Source organism: Talpa europaea (genome assembly GCF_964194135.1).
Source record: "Talpa europaea genome assembly, chromosome: 9".
In the NCBI taxonomy this organism is placed as follows: Eukaryota; Metazoa; Chordata; class Mammalia; order Eulipotyphla; family Talpidae; genus Talpa; species Talpa europaea.
This window is the reverse complement of record NC_140076.1, coordinates 3,279,658-3,299,064: the sequence shown is the minus strand read 5'-3', so window position 1 is coordinate 3,299,064 and position 19,407 is coordinate 3,279,658. Positions and strand designations below refer to the sequence as shown.

General features: G+C 55.2%; 1 protein-coding gene across 1 annotated transcript; it reads right to left on the bottom strand.

Annotated features, from left to right (window-relative positions):
• Window positions 1–1,794: 1,794 nt before the first annotated feature.
• On the bottom strand, window positions 1,795–14,850 carry PARK7 (Parkinsonism associated deglycase; the record flags this gene model as incomplete). The annotated part of the gene is made up of 6 exons (XM_084242571.1): window positions 1,795–2,320; window positions 6,633–6,719; window positions 10,335–10,404; window positions 11,863–11,922; window positions 12,505–12,606; window positions 14,761–14,850. The coding sequence occupies 6 exons, from the start codon at window positions 14,848–14,850 to the stop codon at window positions 2,160–2,162; spliced, it is 570 nt and encodes a 189-aa protein (XP_084098697.1). The 3' UTR covers window positions 1,795–2,159.
• Between the last annotated feature and the right edge of the window lie 4,557 nt (window positions 14,851–19,407).

Below are 19,407 nucleotides of genomic sequence, written 5' to 3'. Positions count from 1 at the left end.
GGTGAGGGACACAGCAACCCCCAGGTGGAGTGTGAAGGCCCTTACCCCTCAGTGCCGGGCCCCCGCGGGCGCCCCTGGGCCCAGCCCCTTCCTGCGGCAGGAACCCGCACCTGAAGCAACTGCTGGCGGCCTTTGCCTTCGGCTTTCACGACAGCATCCGAGCCAGCTGCGCAGCCTCCCCTCGGGTTACTGAACGTCCGCCCCGGGCTCGGACCAGGTGTCCCCAGGAAGGGCAGCCGGGCCACCTCCCGTCCGGGGGAGGGCCAAGGGCCGCCGAGCCTCTGCAGGCTGAGGAGAGCTCCGCTTCTGGCCCAGGGGGCTGAGCTCGGCAGGAGACTCAATTCCAGACCCCACTTCCCCCAGCTCCCCGCGCGGCCCTGGGCGAAGCCAGCCGCTGGGAGGAGAGACGGAGGGGTTGGCAGGAGTCCCTGCAACTGACTCCCGAGGATGCGAGGCTTGGGGGGACCCAGCCAAGCTGGGTGGGCGTGCTCCGGATCCCCCACTCCAGGTCTCGCCACACAGAGACGCCCCTTCCAGCTCCCAGGCCCTGCTCGCCCCCCTTCCAGCCCCAAAGAAAGGTTTGCTGAGCTTAGAAAGGCGCGGGGAGACCGGGGGGGGGGGGGGGGGGCAGCTGCTCAATGTGATGGGCACGTCTCCAGCCAGAAAAGACTCGCTTTACATGAAGTGGGTGCTCCAGCCCCCACCTCCTGGCCAGCACCCCGGGGCTCTCGTCAACACCTCAGAAAAGCTTTCATTTTGTTGAATCACTTTTGGACATCCCGAGGGCACAAAGCAGAGCCGTCTCCTTCAGGAGCGCCCTCCTGCCGCAACCCCGCAGCCTCGGGGAGCTTATTGACAAGTGCAGGCTGCGGCTAACATGGCCCCCCAAATCGGGATTTCCCTGAGCTCCCTTTTCAGACTTTAACCCCCTAGCCGCCCTGTCCCCCACGCGGCCTCACCGCACGTCCTTCGGAGAACACAGGCGGTGCAGTTCGGGGCGCAGCCCGGCACCCCGCAGGGAGACAGACCCAAACCCCGCCCCTACGCAAAGCCCCCTGGTCTTACCTCAGGACTCAGCCTCACTGTCGCGTCCAGAGCAGCCTCCACCTCCCCCGCCCCGCCATGCCCCACGCCCCCCCCCACGCCCCCCGCAGGTCCCTCAGCACTCCGTGCCCGCGAGGGCCGCAACGTGCGACTTCTTGTTTCCACGTTTTGAATTAGCTTCCGCCTTCCTTAGCGACCAGGGGCGGCCTGTGGCCACGGGAGGGCAGCCCAGAAGTGGCTGCCGCACCCAGACACCGCGTCACCCCCCCCCACTGTCCAGGGGTCCGCCAACTGCAGCCCCGGGTGAGCGCCCCACTCTGCCCGGTTCCCTACGGTGGCTTCGCGAGCCCACAGCCGAGGGCAGCCGCTGGCCACGAACAAGCCAGAGGCGCTCAGGTGCGGCGGGTTACGGTCAGGCACGTTCTCAGCGACCTCTGTGTGGGCGCCTCTCTTGGTGCCGACGTGGCTGCCGGCAGCGCCAGGTCTCCCCCTCAACTCCCGGGTGCCCAGCACAGGACAGCAGGAGGCGTGACGGGGCCCAGAGTGAGTCTCACTGGCTGAGGGTCCCCCCTGGGTCCCACAGTCACAGGTATGAGGCCGACTGGCTGCCCCCACCACGCACCCCCCACAGCAGTGGGGGGACAGCTGGCTGGTCGCCTGGGGGGAGCAGAGGCTTTGCCAGCCTTGGAGTTTCTGATTCCCTGAGCCCTGTGTGCAGCGAGGAGCTGGTTGACAGAATTCACCACGGCAGCCGCTTCACTAGTGTTTAATAGCACGTGAAAGACACAGGTAACGCGCGCCGAGCAACCACAGCCCCCGCCTCGGCTCCTGATCTCGCCCTTGCGCGTAGGACGCGTCCGCTGCGCTGGGCTTCGGCAACTACTTCGGCCGCTCAGGCGCCAGGGAAGCTGACGAGGGACCTGCTTTCACACAAGAACGGGCGGCAGTTTGCTAAGTGGCCTGTTTATTCTGCCGTCAGGCTCAGAAATGTGGGGACACGCGTGTGGGAGGACGCGGCGCGGCTGGGCAGACACCTCCCCGAGGCACACCCTCCGCCACGCCGGGGGCACGGCCACGCGAGGGCCTGGCAGCCTCTCCTGACGGGACCATCGGTGCTAATCCCTCAGGACAAGCGGCGCCTTGACCTGCGCGGCCACCTCCTTGCCGCTCAGCGCCTCGACGATGGCCAGCGCGAACTCGAAGCTGGTCCCGGGCCCACGGCTGGTGAGGATCAGGCCGTCCTTCTCCACGCGATTCTCCGAGTAGCTGTAATGACCTTCAAAGAAAAATACAAAGGGTGACACCCTGCTGGGCCACGCCAGGCGGCTGCACAGTGGCTCCACAGCTGTCGCCGCGTCACCGCACAACACCGCAGCCAGCGCTTCGCAACCACGCACCAGGCCAAGCTCCTCGGGGACAGCTCGGAAGCGACAATACTAGACGCTGCTGGGCGCAGGAGGAAGAAACGGTTGCTATGGAAGAAACTACCTGAGTGTCGGGTGATGGCCGCTGGCGTTTCCACGACAGCAGGTTCCTGCTCCAGTGTCAGAACAGGCACCCCAGACACACATGACTGAGCTCGGGCGGGAGAAGCGGCCAGCACACGGGGGTCCTCCTGGACTCCCCTGACCTGCCCGGGGACGGGTCTTCGACAGGGACTCGCTTCGCCAACCAAGGGCGGCCTGGGGTCACGGGAGGGCAGCCCAGAAGCGGCCGCAGCACCCAGACACCGCGTCACCCCCCATCGCTCCTCCCGTCCTTCCCGAGGGCATCCCTCTCCCCCGAGTCTTCACCCCTGGCCGGGTTAAATGGGGCTCAGAGCCCGCGCCTCGACACTCGCTGACCCTGGGGCTCTCTGTGTGTACGTGACGTGGACACGTTAATAAACTTCTTTTGCTTTCTCTCTCATTCTGTCGAAATGATGCCGCAGGGACCTCAGCCAGGAACTGAGAAGGGTGCGGGAACTTCTCTTCCCTGTGCTCCCAGCGCAGGGGGAAGGGCGGGAAGGGCGGGGCGTGAAGGGCACTGAAGGAGAGCCCACCCACTGTGCCAGAGTGGGGCCACTAAGCGCCCCAGGCCAGGCAGCACAGCCCGAGGGGAGGAGGCAGAGGCCTCCGGGCAGGAAGGAGTCACTTTCCTGTCAGGGCTCCATCCAGCGGGGAGGCTTTTGCAAATGTAAGCAGCAGCGTCTTCCCTCTATTCGCCCCACCCAACAGACCTCCCTGTTCTCTGCTCCCGGAGCCTGGGGAAACGGCTGCTGGGAACAGAACAGAAGCCCCTCCACGACCGCCGCCGCGCGGACCAGCGGCACAGGCCCCTCGCGTGCTCCCAACGCGACTCATGACAGCGGTGACTCGGGTCTCCGTCTCCAGCAGAGCTCAGGTCCCCGGCGGGGTGACTGAATGAAGCACCGAGCACTTCCAAGCGGCACTGCTGTCCAGGGGCAGGGGCAGGGGGTGTCTGGGCCGTGGGGGAGGCCTGCACAGCCAAGGTCATGTTCCTGCTCAGCGAGAGACCCGGCTGGCTGGCCGCGAGCAGCAGCTGCCGGCGCGCAGGCGGTGCCGAGCGGCCCACTTCGCCATCTTTGTGGGTAAAATACCGCAAACAGCTGAAACAGGTTAGGGATGTTTCCAGGTTCCCTGGTTCTTTCCCCGGCCAAGGCCAAGAGCAGAGGCGCTGCGCGATGGGCCACCGCCGCCTGGTGGCACCGGCGAGCAGACACAAGCCGGCCTGGGGGGGCACGCAGGCTCCCCCTGCTGACGCAGGGCCGCGCCGGCGGGAGGGCTTTTTAACTTGAAGCAAAATCCTGGAAGCCGGGAAGGAAAAGCAAGGGGGGAGATGTGCCCAAGGGGCCAGCACCCTGAGGCCGTTTTCCTGGCAGAGAGCCCACTGCTCAAGTTCGAACCCCAGGTCTGCTACTCAGCAGCCTCTCAATCTGAGCCTCACTTTCATGCAGAGAGGGGCGGCACCCACCCGCCAGCCCACTGGAGAGATCCAACTAGACCAAGGCACCGCCTCACGGCTGTGGTTAGGGCAGCCTGGGCCTGGCTGGCCCCCGCGAGTGCGGGACGCTCAGCAGCTCACCTTCCTCCGGCCTGGGCTCGGGGCCAGGCTGCATTCATGGTGTGGGATGTGGACGAACTCACCGAGCCTGTCCACCAGCCTGCCAGGGGTGCTACTGAGATCCTTGGGGGACAGGGGACGGAACTGAGCTGTGGGGAACCTGGCTAGCAGCAGTGAGTGGGGGTGCCTGAGGACAGCCGCACCACGCAGTCCACTCCCCTACGGCTCACCTGTGTGACCTGCAGGCATTCCAGGGTCACGGAAGCAACCCGCAAATGAGCACTGAGAAAAAAAACCCTGAGAAATGAAAACCTGCGCCCCAGACTGCACCCCCTGAGTAACCCTCGTGCTATCTCTGGCACACACGCAGGAGCGCCTGGGCGGGGAGACCCCAGGAAGCCACCACGGCCCCTTCTCAGGATCCTGGTGGAACAGAACTTTCAAACTTGTTTTCTTCTAGATAGGACTGGCTGGCGACGCATGACACCTAGTGACAAACACGTGCGCGAGCCTGGCCGAGCCCCGCAGGCAGAGGACCTGGCTGCCTGGGCCTAGCGATGGCCTGGCCTCCTGAGCCTGTCTCGGCCCTACGAGGCTTGTGAACACACTGTGAGCTGGTTCCTGAGGGCATCTGCTCTTTCACGCTTCCTGAGCAACCTCAATCTGGCCAAGGCATTGCAAGAAGACAGCAACGACACAGGCACCTCAGACGCTGAAGGATCTCGAGCAGAACTGCGCCAGGTAGCTGCAGAGGGGAAAGCCGATTCTGTTCTTTCCAGTTCCTTCAAAACCTCTAAAATCTCACCATGTGCTCAAAGTAAATGAAGTTCCCTGCCTTTCATCGTGCCCGGGAGCAAGCTGGACTCCGCTCAAAGGAAAAAAAAAACCATTTCCACCCAGACAGTTTTGTTGACAACTTCGTATCTTCCAGTGACTAATTTAGTTGTAAACTGAAACTGCTCTAAGAATTAAGTCTGTTGATTTTTTAAAATACAATGTCATGAAAAATTGTATTTATTTTAAAAAATACTAAAAAAGGAATCCAGATATGCGCGCGTGCAACGGTTTGTAAGAGGAAAACACCCATTTTAACAAGGAAAGCCACCTGCACACCCCGCCCGGCGCCCTCCCCGGGCCGCCCCAGGCTGGCTGGGCAGCGCTGCACAGAGGGGCAGACCCAAGGGCAGAAAGGACACAGTGGACACTCGCTGCCCTGCTTGGTGTTCAGGTTCAGAATGAGCCAGAGCAGGACAAAGACGAGAGAAAACACCAAGTGTCTGTCAATCGCTTTTGGATCTCTTATTTTCTGGTTTTGTCTATTCACCGGTACCCGGGGGGTTGAGGGTTTACAGAGATGGCTGCTGCTTCCTCACCGACTGAGCACCGGCTGCAACTCCTCTCTGGCCTCTAACTGGCAATTCCTAGTTCTCTTCAGTGACCTGATGTGATTTTCCCTGATAGGATATGAGTGAGTTTTCCTCCTGGAGAGTCCCGGGTCTCTCCCTGCTGCACGTGCTCAGGGGGAGCGGTGGGGTCCTCCCGCCCCCTCCCTCAGCTGACAAACGCGCCCCCTCACCAGGGCTCTCACCACCAGGCCGAGAAGCAGTAGCTGCTGCTGAAGAGCACAGGGCATTACGTGGCAGTGCAGGCAGGCTCTTGGCCATATTGCTTTGCTGCTGATTAGACAGCCTCGTATCTCTACATCTGATGTCTGTGTGTCTGCAGGCCACTAACTCCCGAAGGACAGAGGCAAGGTCACGCTGCCTTTATCGCCTCCAAACAACAAACAATAGAATAAAGAAGTATTTGCTAAATCACAAAAAAATATATATATATATATACATATACAATGTTCGATTTTAAAAAAGGCGCAGAACAATGTATTTAGTAGCTCTCACCTGAATAAAAATATTAAATTACAAAGGATAATGAGCACGTGCAGAGAAAATTCTAGAGATAACTTTAACAGAAGTTACCTCTGAAAACAGAAAAGGGATGGGAGAGATAAAAAGAAGAGAAACATTTATTTTTTTACTTCACTCCCTTGGAACAGAAATATAAACAAGAATTAAATGTCGAGCTGACATATACAAAAGCAACGTGTCACCAGCGCAGACAGGGCTGCCACTCAGCCGCTCCCTGGACAAGAGCTGCGCCCATTTTACACTGGACTGTGGGCAAAGGGCACTTTCTGAAACTGCTGTCAAGGTTTAAAATTTACCCTTGAAAAGGTTTAAAAGATACCCTGCCCCAGGCTGCTGGCCGAGTATTTACTAGAAATACTATAGAGTTAAACCACATTTTGTAACCACTTTGGATCTGTGACAGCCGGTGGCCTTGGCCGGGCCATGCACTCAGACACCGGCCGTCCCACGCTCAGCTCCATCGCCCCCGAAAGCGCCTGCACAGCCAGCAGGGCCCGCCACAGGCAACCTCTGCGCCGGATCGCGCCGGCGGCCAACGCTGAGAAGGCACAGCCTGGGGACAAGGTCTGCCTGCACACTGAGACCCGAGCCGAGACTTACTTCCATTCAGCATTCTGTCCTTAGCAAGGGGGTGTGTTGTCACTTTGCTTCCAAAACCTATTTCATGAGCCAACAGGGCCGTAGGACCTGAAAAGCAAGATTTAAAAATTAGAGCAGACAGAAAAGCCCATTTTAAAAACTGCAACGGCAGAGGGATTCTTCAAAAGCACAAGGCCGTCTCTAAAATGCACTGAGGATTCTGAAACGAAGCACTTCCTAGTGCAAGAGGTAAAGTGTGTCCATAACAGCCTCTCTGCTGAGCACACCTGGCAAAGGTGCCCAAGCTTGCTGCTTCGCAACCACAGAGATCTACCTGACGCCCGACGAGCACCAACCTCGGCCTTTGCAACACAGGCAGCAGGTGTCGGGGGCCCAAGGACGGCACCACAGGGCATGCTCCTCATCTCACTCTAGCACCCTCCAGACGTCTGGACTTGTTACTTCAAGGCCTAAATTTCTCTCATTGCAAAGGAAAAATGAGCACAGGCCACCCCACTGTCCATGTAGACACGCCAGGGTGGGACTGTCAAATGAAGAGGACCCCACCCCGCCCTGAGGGCGCCCAGGGCGTCTGCACAAGGGAGACAGCACCCCAGTCCACTACAGACATTTAAGGATCACGACTGTTTATCCGCAAGGGTCTTGAAGGGTTAAAACCGAGCCAGTTCTATACCTTGTTACCTTGTTATCTTAAAACACTTCTAAGGGCCTCCCTGGTGGCCTAGGGGTTAAGTCTTATTAGCACTATCACTGCTGCAGCCTGGTTTCCATGTCTGGCCAGGGAGCTACCCACAGGGCGCAGCAGAGTCTCCTGTCTCCCCGCTGCTCCCCTCAGCAGTGGATCTCAATGGAGCTGCCTGTTCTTCTCTCCACTGTTTCTGGTGAATCCTCTCACCCCCATACCTCTGGCTTACACCCCAGTTCTTCTACACAAAAACAAGTCTTTAAAACACTTCTTAAAGCAGTTATTCTACCTTTTCTCCATAAGCCCCAGAAAAACACGAAGGCCTCCTGTCACACCCAGAGAGACGAGCATCGCAACACTACCTTGCCCTAGATTTGAAGGGACGTGGCCCAACACCCCACAGCAGGCCTGCTCTCTCGCGCTTCAGTCCGAGCACTTCTCTCCCTGAGCTTTCACTGATCAACATAAGCCCAAAGAGAAAGCAGCTTTATAAAACCTCAGCAGGTTTCTCAGCTACGACCATCTGGAAGGTCAAACAGTAATACGCAAGGACAGCAGCTCCCAACTCTGCCAAGGTCAGCTTCACACCAGGCCCTCACTGATCTCCTGAAATCACAAGTCTCGAGCACACTTACTGTCTCTCTCCACCTTACGTTTTACATCTCTAAAACTGAACAGCTATCATTTAAGTTTTATTTGAAGAGATTAATAATTTTTATTTATTTATTTATGCATACAAGAACTGGAGTACTAGGTCAGAGGTGTGGGATGTGAGAGGATTCACCAGAGACAGAGTGGGGGCAGAACAGGCGGATCTACTGAAATCCACTGCTGAGGGGAGCAGTGGGGAGACAGGAGAGGTCTGCTGCGCCATGTGGGTAGATCCCTGGCCGGGGATCAAACTCGTGCTGCAGTGGCTGTGGACAGCTTCACAGGTTGCGTCTTAACCCCTTGCCCCGCCAGGGAGGCCCTGATCAATTATCTTTAATCCTCATTTTGTAAAACTGTAAAAAGTAAGAAGTAACAATCTCCGTTGCAGAGACGATCATGCAGTGAATGACGACACAGGAATTCTTAGCCTGTGCCCTTCAGCGATGAAACTGCTGCCTACAGCGGCCTTGATAAGCCGAAGAGACAGTGGGCAGCAGGAATTCACCGGCATCTGACTTAGCATGGGAAACTCATAAATGCTCTCGGCGCTTCGGGATCCTATCTGGAAAATTAGAGGCGCTAAGGAACGACCCCTAGTACTTGAAATCCTGATGGAGGAAATGCTGCTGAGTCGGCAGCAGGGAGCAGAGGGCGCCATGGGCAGGCTCCCTGGCAGCCTAAGGACAGAGTCAACAGTGCCACCGTGTGGCCACTGACAGAGAGCACAGCAGGCCAGCCCCCACCCCCAGGGCCCGGGCTCCTTCATCCCTAGGCCAGAGCACCCCACCATTCAGCCTCTGGGCTCCCCCACCATCGAAGTGAATCTCATTTCATTTTCTTCTCAAGGGGGTCTCCCTTCAGCTTCTGTCTCTATCTCCGTCACCCCACACGGGAGCCAGACAACGTTCTCTCAGGACAGCAGACAGCTCCCAGCAACTAACTGCAGCAGTCAGGGATCATCCGTGTTCCATCTGATCTGGAACACCGGGCCTCTCGGGCCTCTGCCCGTTCTGTTGCCGTGACTCTCATCTCACATCCGTTACAAGCCACGTCGGTCAGGCCATGCTGCTCCTGCAGAGCCCCGATCGGGGCAGGACCCTTGGCGGCGTGCTCGGCCTACGCTGCCTGGATGAGAAGGCTGAAGCCCACGACAAGTGGCCCGAGCACAGAACAGAAGAGGCCGGCAACACACAACCTCAGAGACGCCCGGTGACAACAGGGTGTTGCTTTCAGCACCAGAAGGGAACGCAGCCCACATCCTTAAGACACCCCAACAGGTCCCAGGGCTTCCCCACAGGGCTGTTGCTCAGGCCACAATGCCCCAGGCAGGGACAGGCCCCTGCCTAGGGCAGGTTGAGGGGCCGGTGCTAACTGCCACCCAAGGTCGGGCCTGCCCCTGTGGTGGCCTCTGCGTCCTCCCCCATCCGCAGGCCCCCTTCAGTTTTTATGTGGATCACACGGGTTAGTGGTTCAAACTGGGAAACACGCAGAGCATGAGACTATAGGAGCATGCCAGGCTCAGGCGACCGCCTCACCACCGAGGCTGCTCCTGTAAGGACAAGAATGAAAAAGGCAAACACGGTCTGACCCAGCGATCCCTCCAGAGAGCCCTGATAAGCACTGTCCTAAGCAGGGTCCCCAGGGCTCCAGCTGCTGCTCCTTAAAAAGCCTACTGTCCCGAACAAAACAGCAACGTGGCATCTCACCAAGCCCTCCATCCACCCGTCACTCTGTCGACATTCACTAAAGACTACAGCAAGGCCCACGCTGGCCCACGTCAAACTGGAAAAAACGCAAGCGGGCAGAGCAGCACCTGCCAGCAGAGCAGGAACGGCTTAAAAATGGTATCAGGAGCGACACCCTCTAGGCTTCAAAGACACAGGGCCTCAGGAGAGCGCCCTGTTCTGAATTCCGCAGAGGAGCCACAGTCCCCACAACCGAGTGCCCCCCGCCAGGCTCAGCGGGCTCCCTGGGCCTCGCAGCTGCAGGCAGTCACTGGCAAGAGCATCACATCCATCTGCTGAGGCCTGCGGATGGCGCGCAGGCAGGAGCACTTTCCGGCACCAAGACCCACTGTAACGCGCTGTGTGCTGACTCCCAGAGGGCCCTGTTCCCTCCGAGGCCAACCACACGTGGGACACACGCTGTCCGCAGAACACAAAGGCACAGAGGGCGGGAAACAGCACCATGTCCTCTTTTCTGAAATGACGCCAACTTCATGCCACGCAACTAAATACGCGACACAGACGCCCTCCACGCCGTAAGCAGGGAAGAGTCTCTGGAAGAAAACGTGGAAGCCAGAGAGCCTCCATCACAAGCCTTCTGAAGAAAACCCCAGCGCACGCTGGACACGGTGAAGGAGTTACCTGCGCAGATGGCAGCGATGAGGCCCTTCCTGCTCTCCTGCTCCTTCAGGATCTCCTTCACCACGGCCGACTAGGGAGGAAAACAACACATGTCAAGCTCTCGCCAAGCCGCAGGCCAGCCTCAGGCAAGGAACCTGGGCAGGATGTGATTTTCACTGCACCCAGGCTCCCACCCCACCTTTCAACAGGACTTGTACATCATCAGTATGAAGACCGGGGAATTCAGAATGATTCGACGTCCTTAAACCCAGGCAAGGCTTCTGTTCTAAGGCAAAGGCCTCCTTTCCCTAGGGCGGGTGAAAGATGAGGCGAGAGACGCCGTCTCCCTTGGGGACACCGACCCTTGCCACCTGAACCCCAGGGAGAAACAGAGGGGCACGGACTGTGGTGTTTGCACCCGGCAGTTGGGGAACAGAGTCCAGAGGGAAACTGTCCAAAATCTGATTCGACCGGCTGCCCAGCTTCTGTTTGCCCGCCCTCTCCTGCCTCCCTCCTCCTGCACTGGCTCCTCACCTAACACTTCCAATGAAAAGCAGTGGTTGCTTCTGGAGCCATTTTCCATTCGAGGTGGCAGCCCAAGTTGCCTGCAACCCACCCCGACTGCTGAAGAGACAATCTCTTATTTTCCTACATTAACACTTCACAAAACAAAATTAGATCATACTGTTGCTGCCAAGAGGGAATATAACTCATCTTACATTCAGACTAGATTCACCCAATCTGTTCATTAGTAATTGTCTCACCAACTCAGCTTACACCCATAGTTAAAAGGTTTTTTTTAATGAGAAAAGCAAGAGATCCTTGCTTAAAATATACTTATGATTCTGGAATTACTTTCTAGGGCCTCCCTGGTGGCCTAGGGTTTCAAGTCTCAGTGCTATCACGGCTGCGGCCTGCGTTCGATCCCCAGCCAGGGAGCTGATCCAAAGGGCACAGCAGACCTCTCTTGTCTCGCTGCTGCTCCCCTCAGCGGTATATTTTAGTGAATCCACCTGTTCTGCTCCCCACTGTATCTGGGGAATCCTCTCACCCCCCTGCACCTCTGGCCTGCACCCCAGTTCTTCTATGTTAAAAAAAGGCCCCACAAATAAACACTTTCTAGCACGAGATGTAAACTACGTTTATAAACCACATGCTGAGCACAACCTCATTAACTTCACCTGCTCTTTTTTTATTTAAAAATTTATTTTATTTATACAAGAGCCGGGGTACAGGCCAGATGCGTGGGAGACAGAGCAGGGAACAGAACAGGCAGACTGACGAAATACACTGCTGAGGGGAGCAGCAGGCGAGACAGGAGAGGTCTGCTTGCCATGTGGGTTGCTCCGAGGCCGGCAGGGATCGAACTGGCACTGCAGAGGCTGCGGACAGCTTCACAGCGCTGTGCTCAACTGCCTGCGCCACCAGGGAGGCCCAACTTCACCTGCTCTTATTTCTTGTTCTTATTTCATTCACAGCCTCCTCCCTGAAGTATATGAGTAACAAAATAAAACACAAAGGTGAAATCCCTTCTCTGTGGAGTCTTTACCTCACATAAATTCTGTGCGCCCAAGTTACCTCCAGGCAGAACCACCACATCATAAGGTCCCTGTAACAGTTAAAAAAATATAACAGTAAAGTAAAAACATTTCATCCGAAATGTGCTTTGCAGTGACAGCCCAGTACCGGATGTACACAAGCAACTCCACAAGAAACTGTTCGTAAGGAGTCAGTAACTGTTCGTAAAGAGTCACTAACAATGAGGGTGTATCTTGTCCTAAGTAGCAAAAAGTGCGGGAAATGCACCTGTGGTGACATGAACTGCAGGCTCAGCCGAGCTCACCCTTATAAAAAGAACACGCGTGTCTAAGTGTGCAGGTGCAGGTGCATACATACCGCCCATACGTGGTGGGAGACCAGGCTGCCTGGGCAGGCCCGAAGGCCAGTGCGCCCTCCAGGCAGCCACTTACTGAGCACACATGGTATCAGCCGCCAAGCTCCACGTCACACAGGGTGGAGCGGCAAAGCCTCTGCTTCCCTGGGGCTACTTCAGTGGGAAGAGATCCTAACAAAGGCACTTTCTTAAAGTCAGTCAGTCTGTGCTGACACAGCTTAGATGCAGCCGGAAGATGTGTGGAGAAACTGATACAGAATCCATGGGCAGGAACAACTCCAAGCATGGACAACGAACCTGTTTTCTGGCATCTTCCAGGCTGGCATCAGGACAAATGACCACATCGCGGCTACACTGCACCGGGTCCTTTCCAGACAGTCCCGCAACGGTAACCTTAATCTAAGAGGAGAAGGCCATCACGGTATTTAAGAACACCGAAACATAAATTTAGAGAAACATTTTCACAGCTGCCCTGTGTTTTGAAATAACTTGACAGGAAACACTGCAAAACCATACTGACTTGAGAACCTGGCTAAATATATCTAACAACTAGGTCTGTCCTGGTTTGTCCGGGGCAGTCACTTGCAGACGCTGTCCTGGCACTCTTATCTGGCTGGTGTCCTTTTCCCAAGTGTTGAGGTTTGGGTGGTAAATTATATGATCATCCTATTAATAAACCATCTCGCAAAGTTCCTATTACATTTAAACTCATGGTGTTTTCTTAAGTTAAAGCAACGAAATACTACTTTACCTTGCAAAAATTTACAAAGTGAACAATATCAACAGTTAGTACAGGAAATAATGTTCCTTTCCTACCCCACTGGCGGGAAACCCACTGGAACTCTGGAGAGCTGTTTGATGACGCCTGGTAGCACCAACTACCAGGTCTGTACTTTGGCCGAACAAGTCCACTTTTAGGTAGAGATCCTGGGAAAACTCCCCCATATTGGCACAAGGCAACTGGCACGATACTGCAGGTCACGCACCAGAAGAGGGAGTGGTGGTATATTCGCACAGTGTGATACCAGGTGGCAATTTTTTTTTTTTAATGGATTTTTTTTTTTTAAATTTCTTTCTTTCTTTCTTTCTTTATACAAGCACTGGGTACAGTCAGAAGCGCGGGAGGGTGAGAGAATTCACCAGAGCCAGAGCGGGGAGCAGAGCAGGCAGAAGGACCGAAGGACACTGCTGAGGGGAGCAGCGGGCGGCAGGAGAGGTCCGCGCACCATGTGGGACCCTCCCCCGGTGGCCGGGGAGCAGCCGGGGATCGAACCGAAGCTACAGAGGCTGCGGGCAGCTTCGAAACCCAGCGCTCAACCGCTGCGCCACTGGGGAGGCCCACCAGGTGGCAATTTTAAGCACACAACACGTGTGCAGAGGACCAGAGAAGTGCAGGGTTAACAGATGAGAGCCAGACGCGCAGGTCTGAGTGCCCTGCCACTCACTAACTCTACAGGGTGGGCACATTATTTGGTGTCTGTACAAAATGAGGGTGCCAGTGGCTAACTCATAGGGTTGTTGTAAGTTTTTTGTTTAAAGATTCATTTATTCATGCATACAAGAACTGGGGTACAGGCCAGAGGTGTGGGGGGGGTGAGAGGATTCACCAGAGACAGATTGGGGAACAGAACAGACAGACTGCTGAAACACATTGCTGAGGGGAGCAGCAGGCAAGACAGGAGAGGTCTGCCATGCCATGTGGGCTGCTCCCTGGCTGGCCGGGGATTGAACTCGTGCTGCAGAAGCTGCAGACAGCTTCATAGGTTGTGTCTTAACCCCTTGCGCCACTAGGGAGGCCCAGGGTAGTTTTAAGTTTTAAACAAGTTTGTATCGGTAATTGAACTATCACCTTTAAACAGCTCCTAGTAAGTGCTATTCAGTGTTCAATATATTACACATGCTGCAGGCCAACTTGTAAAGATGTGTACCAGGGCCTCCCTGGTGGCCTAGGGGTTGAGTCTCAGTGCTATCACTACTATGGCCTGAGTTCGATCCCCGGCCAGGGAGCTGACCCACAGGGCACAGCAGACCTCTCCTGTCTCACCTGCTGCTCCCCTCAGCAGGGTATTTCAGTAGATCCGCCTGTTCTTTTCCCCACTGCGTCTCTGGGGACTCCTCACTCCCACACCTCTGGCCGACACCCAATTCTTCTATGCAAAAATTAATGGAAAAAATGAAGATCTGTAACACATATAAGCAAAACGAGTTGTAGCCTGACGCTGCCTACAAGAACCCCTGGGATCACAGATACACACCGGCGTCAGGAGAGCCCTTATCGCTGAGCAGGCAGCACCAGGAACAGTGTGGGGGAGACCTACAAAGGGGGCTTGATAATGCTTTACTTCTTAAAAGCATCTGTTCAAGAAACGGGTCTCTAAGAAATACGGCAAAATAGTAACGAAGATTAAATATGGGCGGGAAACGGCTGACTGTCATTTGAGTCTCTTAGGGAGTATTCTGTGCATAAAGTAGGCTGAACATTATGCAAAATGGCTTTCAAAGCGCCAAGAAAACGTTTCACGGGGGTCGGACTGGAAAGCGGCGGGGACTTACTCCAGCCCTTCTCATGACATCCACCGGGATGACTGTCTCCATCTCCTCCGCGCCTTTCGCCAGGATGACCAGAGCTCTTTTGGAAGCCATTATGTCGTCTTTTTTAAAGACTTAAAAAAGGAAAGAAAAAAAAAATGACACTCAAAAGACTTTCACTGCCCTCGAGGAATAGTCCATTTTTAGAAACATTTTCAAGCTGAGCAACTAAGGGTGTCCGCGGACGCGCTGCCAACACGCCCGAGGGGAAAGCAGCCTCTCAACTCTGGTTTTAAGGAGAATTTCACGGCTGCAGCTGAGGGGAAAGCACCCGAAGTTGCTAACCAGTGTGGGTCTGAAAAGCCCTTTCCCGTAACAGGGGAAAACGGCGTCTGATGACTGAGACGCCAGCCCCGGGCCGCGCCCGCCACACCCCGGGCTAGAGAAAGAAAAACCCTCTTCTGAAGAAGAATGCCTGACCTTTGCGGACTAAACATGAAATCCACACTCTCCAGCTATGAGCCCGTGAGAGTTTTAGTGGGGATTTTTTTCAAGTTCCAATAAGTGCGCTAAAAACCCGGGGGTCATCGGTGTTAAACGCTGGAGTGACGGGTGCCGACGGGCGGGAACCCCCGCCGAGGCCACCGCGCCCCGCGGGCACCGGGCCCTCGCCGGCGGCCGGAGGCGGGGCCCGGCCGGGCCTGCTCTCGGGCCGGCGCTCGCGCCGCGCGGGCGGGGTTACCGAACGCCGCCGCCGAGCGCGGGCCCCGACCCCCCAGAGGGAGGGCGCCCCGCTCGCGACTCCGCGGCCGCACACGCGCGCCCCCCACGCGGCGGGGGCGGGGCCAGCCCGCGCCCCTCTCCCGGAGCCCCGCTCGCGCAGGCGCCGTGCTCCCCCGAGCCCGACCTGAGCCTCTCGTCCCGCGGACGCGGCGCGCGGCCCTTCAGTCAGCGCGGGTACGACTAACGGGGGACGCTCCCGAGCACGCACGCGCACTGCCGGCCGGTCCCTGCGGCCCGCACTGCGCAGACGCGGCCGCCTGAGCCGCGTCCTCAGTCTCGCTCTGCGCACATGCGCGCCGTCTTGCCCGGCTCTTCAATCTCGTACTGCGCAGACGCGCGCCGCCGGTTTCTCGTCTCCTGTACGGCGCAGACGCACAATGCTTGCGTCATCTCTTTGCGTCACTTCCGGCCGAGCTCACGTCAGACAAGCGGCGCAGGACGGCCGGTGTTTCCGTGTCGACGGTGTGCGGGCTGGGACGCCCGGCTCCGCGAGAATCCGGTGACCACGCATTATTCTTGAGAGGCTTCCCGCCCCAGTGCACGGCCCATGGGCGCGCTGCGTGTGATGCACGCGTGACCGCGAACTCGAGTCCTTCACACCCGCGCTGTCTGCGGGGTTCTCTTTCCTGGGGCGCCTTCCCGCGCCCCCGTCGGTCTGCTAGGAGCACCTCGAGGTCTTCCCGGCCTCTCCTCCCCACGCTCGGCCACCCGACCCCGTGCGAAGTTGTTTCTCTAAAGATCCCAACGTCGCTGCTGCACGCACAAGATTAGAGAGGTGCAGAGCACCCAGATGTAAGAACTAATTCTTGACATATAATCTCAAGTTTGATTTTGTAAAGTTTTTATTTTTTTTTAAATTTTTATTATTGGAATAATACCAACATTAGTGATTTTTCTTTTTTTAAAAGATTTATTTATTTATTTATACAAGCATTGGGTACAGTCAGAAGCGCGGGAGGGTGAGAGAATTCACCAGAGCCAGAGCGGGGAGCAGAGCAGGCAGAAGAACTGAAGTACACTGCTGAGGGGAGCAGCGGGCGGCAGGAGAGGTCTGCACCCCATGTGGGACCCTCCTCCGGTGGCTGGGGAGCAGCCGGGGATCGAACCGGCGCTGCAGAGGCTGTGGGCAGCTTCGCAACCCAGCACTCAACCGATGCGCCACCGGGGAGGCCCTGATTTTGTAAAGTTTTTAAATGCCACTATTTCTACCAGCTTCAAAAACGAAGACGGCAAGGGTTGCATTGAATAGGGGGCGCCCATCCTGTCCCGTCCAGTGCCGTCCCCACTCCCTCCAGGTGGCAAGGATCTGGTTTTCTTGGGTCTCCTCCCTGCACTTATGCAAGAACAAGCAAACACAAGGGTGTATTATTTTCTTTCTCATGAAAGAAAGCTGCTCTACACATCGCCTTCTGCTGCCACCACCTACGGGAATATTTTGAAGTTCTTCCCTATTAGGAAGAACTTCCTCCTTTTTCCCCAGATAGTATACTTTTGTGGGTGTTTCGTCGTTTATTTGGTTTCCTTACTGGTGTCCTACTGATAACACTTAGGTTCTTTCCAATCCTTTTTTGTATGAATAGCACTGCGCTGAATAACTTACCTTGCCAGACCTAAGTGGAAGTTAAATTCCCAGAAGTGAGAAATAGAGCAACTCCGTACAAGTTGGATCACTTAACAGACTCACAAGTAATACATAAGATCAGACAGTATTTTTTTTTAAGATTTATTTATTTATGCATACAAGAGCTGGGGTACAGGCCAGAGAAGCGAGGGGGGTGGGGGAGGGCATGGTGAGAGGATTCACCAGAGACAGGTGTAGGGAACAGAACAGGCAGACTGATTGAAATATACTGCTGAGGGGAGCAGTGTGTGAAACAGGAGAGGTCTGCTTCGCAATGTGGGTTTCTCTCTGGCTGGCTGGGAATTGAACTCATGCTGCAGAGGCTGCGTTTTTGCTTCATAGTACGGTGCTTAACCCCTTGTGCCACCAGGGAGGCCCCAGACAGTATTTAAATACATCAGTGTTTTATTAAAGTTTCCATTTAAATACTGAAAACGTGTTTATTTTCCAGAAATACCATGTTACTTTGTGGGTTTACAGATGCTTCCATCTATCTCAGGTGATTCTTATGGTGGTGAGAGTGGTCTTTATTTAATTCTTTATATTATAACTAAATTCATTTTTGCAGCACCCCAAAAGCAAGCGTTTTAAGTCTTTTAATCATTTTGCATTTTAAGAAAAAAGCATTTGGGCCTCTCCAGTGGCGCAGCGGTTGAGCGCTGGGTTGCGAAGCTGCCCGCAGCCTCCGTAGCGCCGGTTCGATCCCTGGCTGCTCCCCGGCCACCGGAGGAGGGTCCCACATGGCGCCCGCTGCTCCCCTCAGCAGTGTACTTCGGTCCTTCTGCCTGCTCTGCTCCCCGCTCTGGCTCTGGTGAATTCTCTCACCCTCCCGTGCTTCTGACTGTACCCAGTGCTTGTATAAATAAATAAATCTTAAAAAAAAAAAAAAGGAAAAAAGCATTTGGGAGTTCTGGAAAGACTTCACCTTTGGCTATTTGTGAAGGAAGCAGGCAAAAGCCACCTCTTTTCAGCTTTAAAGGAGAATGGGAAATAGGAGATAACGGCAGGGCGAGGAGGCAAATGGGCAGACCTGTGCTTCAAGAACCAAGGAAGGACTTAGGAAGATGGAAGGAAAGCCACAAGGAGACAGGCTGTTTTGTGCCTGTCCCCACAGTAAACTTGTGAGGAGATAGCCATGCTGGACAGACTAAAAATGCCAAGTCATATGGTTCAGCTGTGTGAGTGTGTGGGTGGGTGTGTGAGAGAGAGAGGAAGAGCAAGAGAGAGAGAGAGAGAGAGGTGGGGGGAGGAGAGGGGGGAGAGAGAACCTGAATTGACATACCCGAGACATCTGTATCACCATAGCCATCTGAAATGGATCTGGGTCAGCATTAGGTTTTTTTTTTTGTTTGTTTGTTTGTTTGTTTTAAAGACTAGCAGGATTGGCAGATTTTATTTATTTATTTGCTTATTTATTTTTTTTTTTTTTGTGGGACCCTGGCCAGCAGCCGGGAAACGAACCGCTGCTGCAGAGGCTGCGGGCAGCCTCGCAGCCCAGCGCTCAACCGCTGTGCCACCAGGGGAGGCCCGGGTCAGCATTAGTTTTATCAAAGGAGTACATTGCATGCAGTTTTAAAAACTCAATTATTGTGGTAGATGAGATTGTTTTTCAGAATGACTCTTTCCCCATCCTCCAGCAGGAGTGGAGGGCACTCCCAGCCCTGACTTGGGTTTTGTCAGGGCTTGGGCTAGTGGGATATTAAAGACAAGATCTTGAACCAATCAAAGCCTTGAAAAGCACTGACCTGAGGATTATACTTGCCCTCTGGTGCTTTTGCAATCCCAGGGAAGAGCTTTCCCCCAGGGGAGTTGCTGCTACCCGCCCCCCACAACCTGAATTTCAGAAGGGACAAATTCGGAATAAGCTGCCCCAGCCAACTTGTGCCTGAAACTGAAGCAGGTCACTGTAGTTTCCTCACCTGGCAATAGCTCAGCAATACATCATTATAAGACTCATGAAAACAGAACTGACTCAGTCCTTCCTACCCCTCAGCCCTACTCTCCATGAGCAACTATTTTCAATTCTTTAAATAATTTCTTCTGGTAATTATTGCAGTCATTTAAAACACTACACTAGTACTATTATTCCTCATTTACTGGTTTTTGATCTTATATATTGCTTCCCTGTCAGATACTAATCCAATTTTCATTTCACAGATGCAGGGATTGAGATCCAGAAGGGTAAAATGACTATAAGGCCCTAAGGGTCTTGGTCACGTTCAGATATTCTGGTGCCAAATCTCATACTCTACCCTGCAAAGACTCCA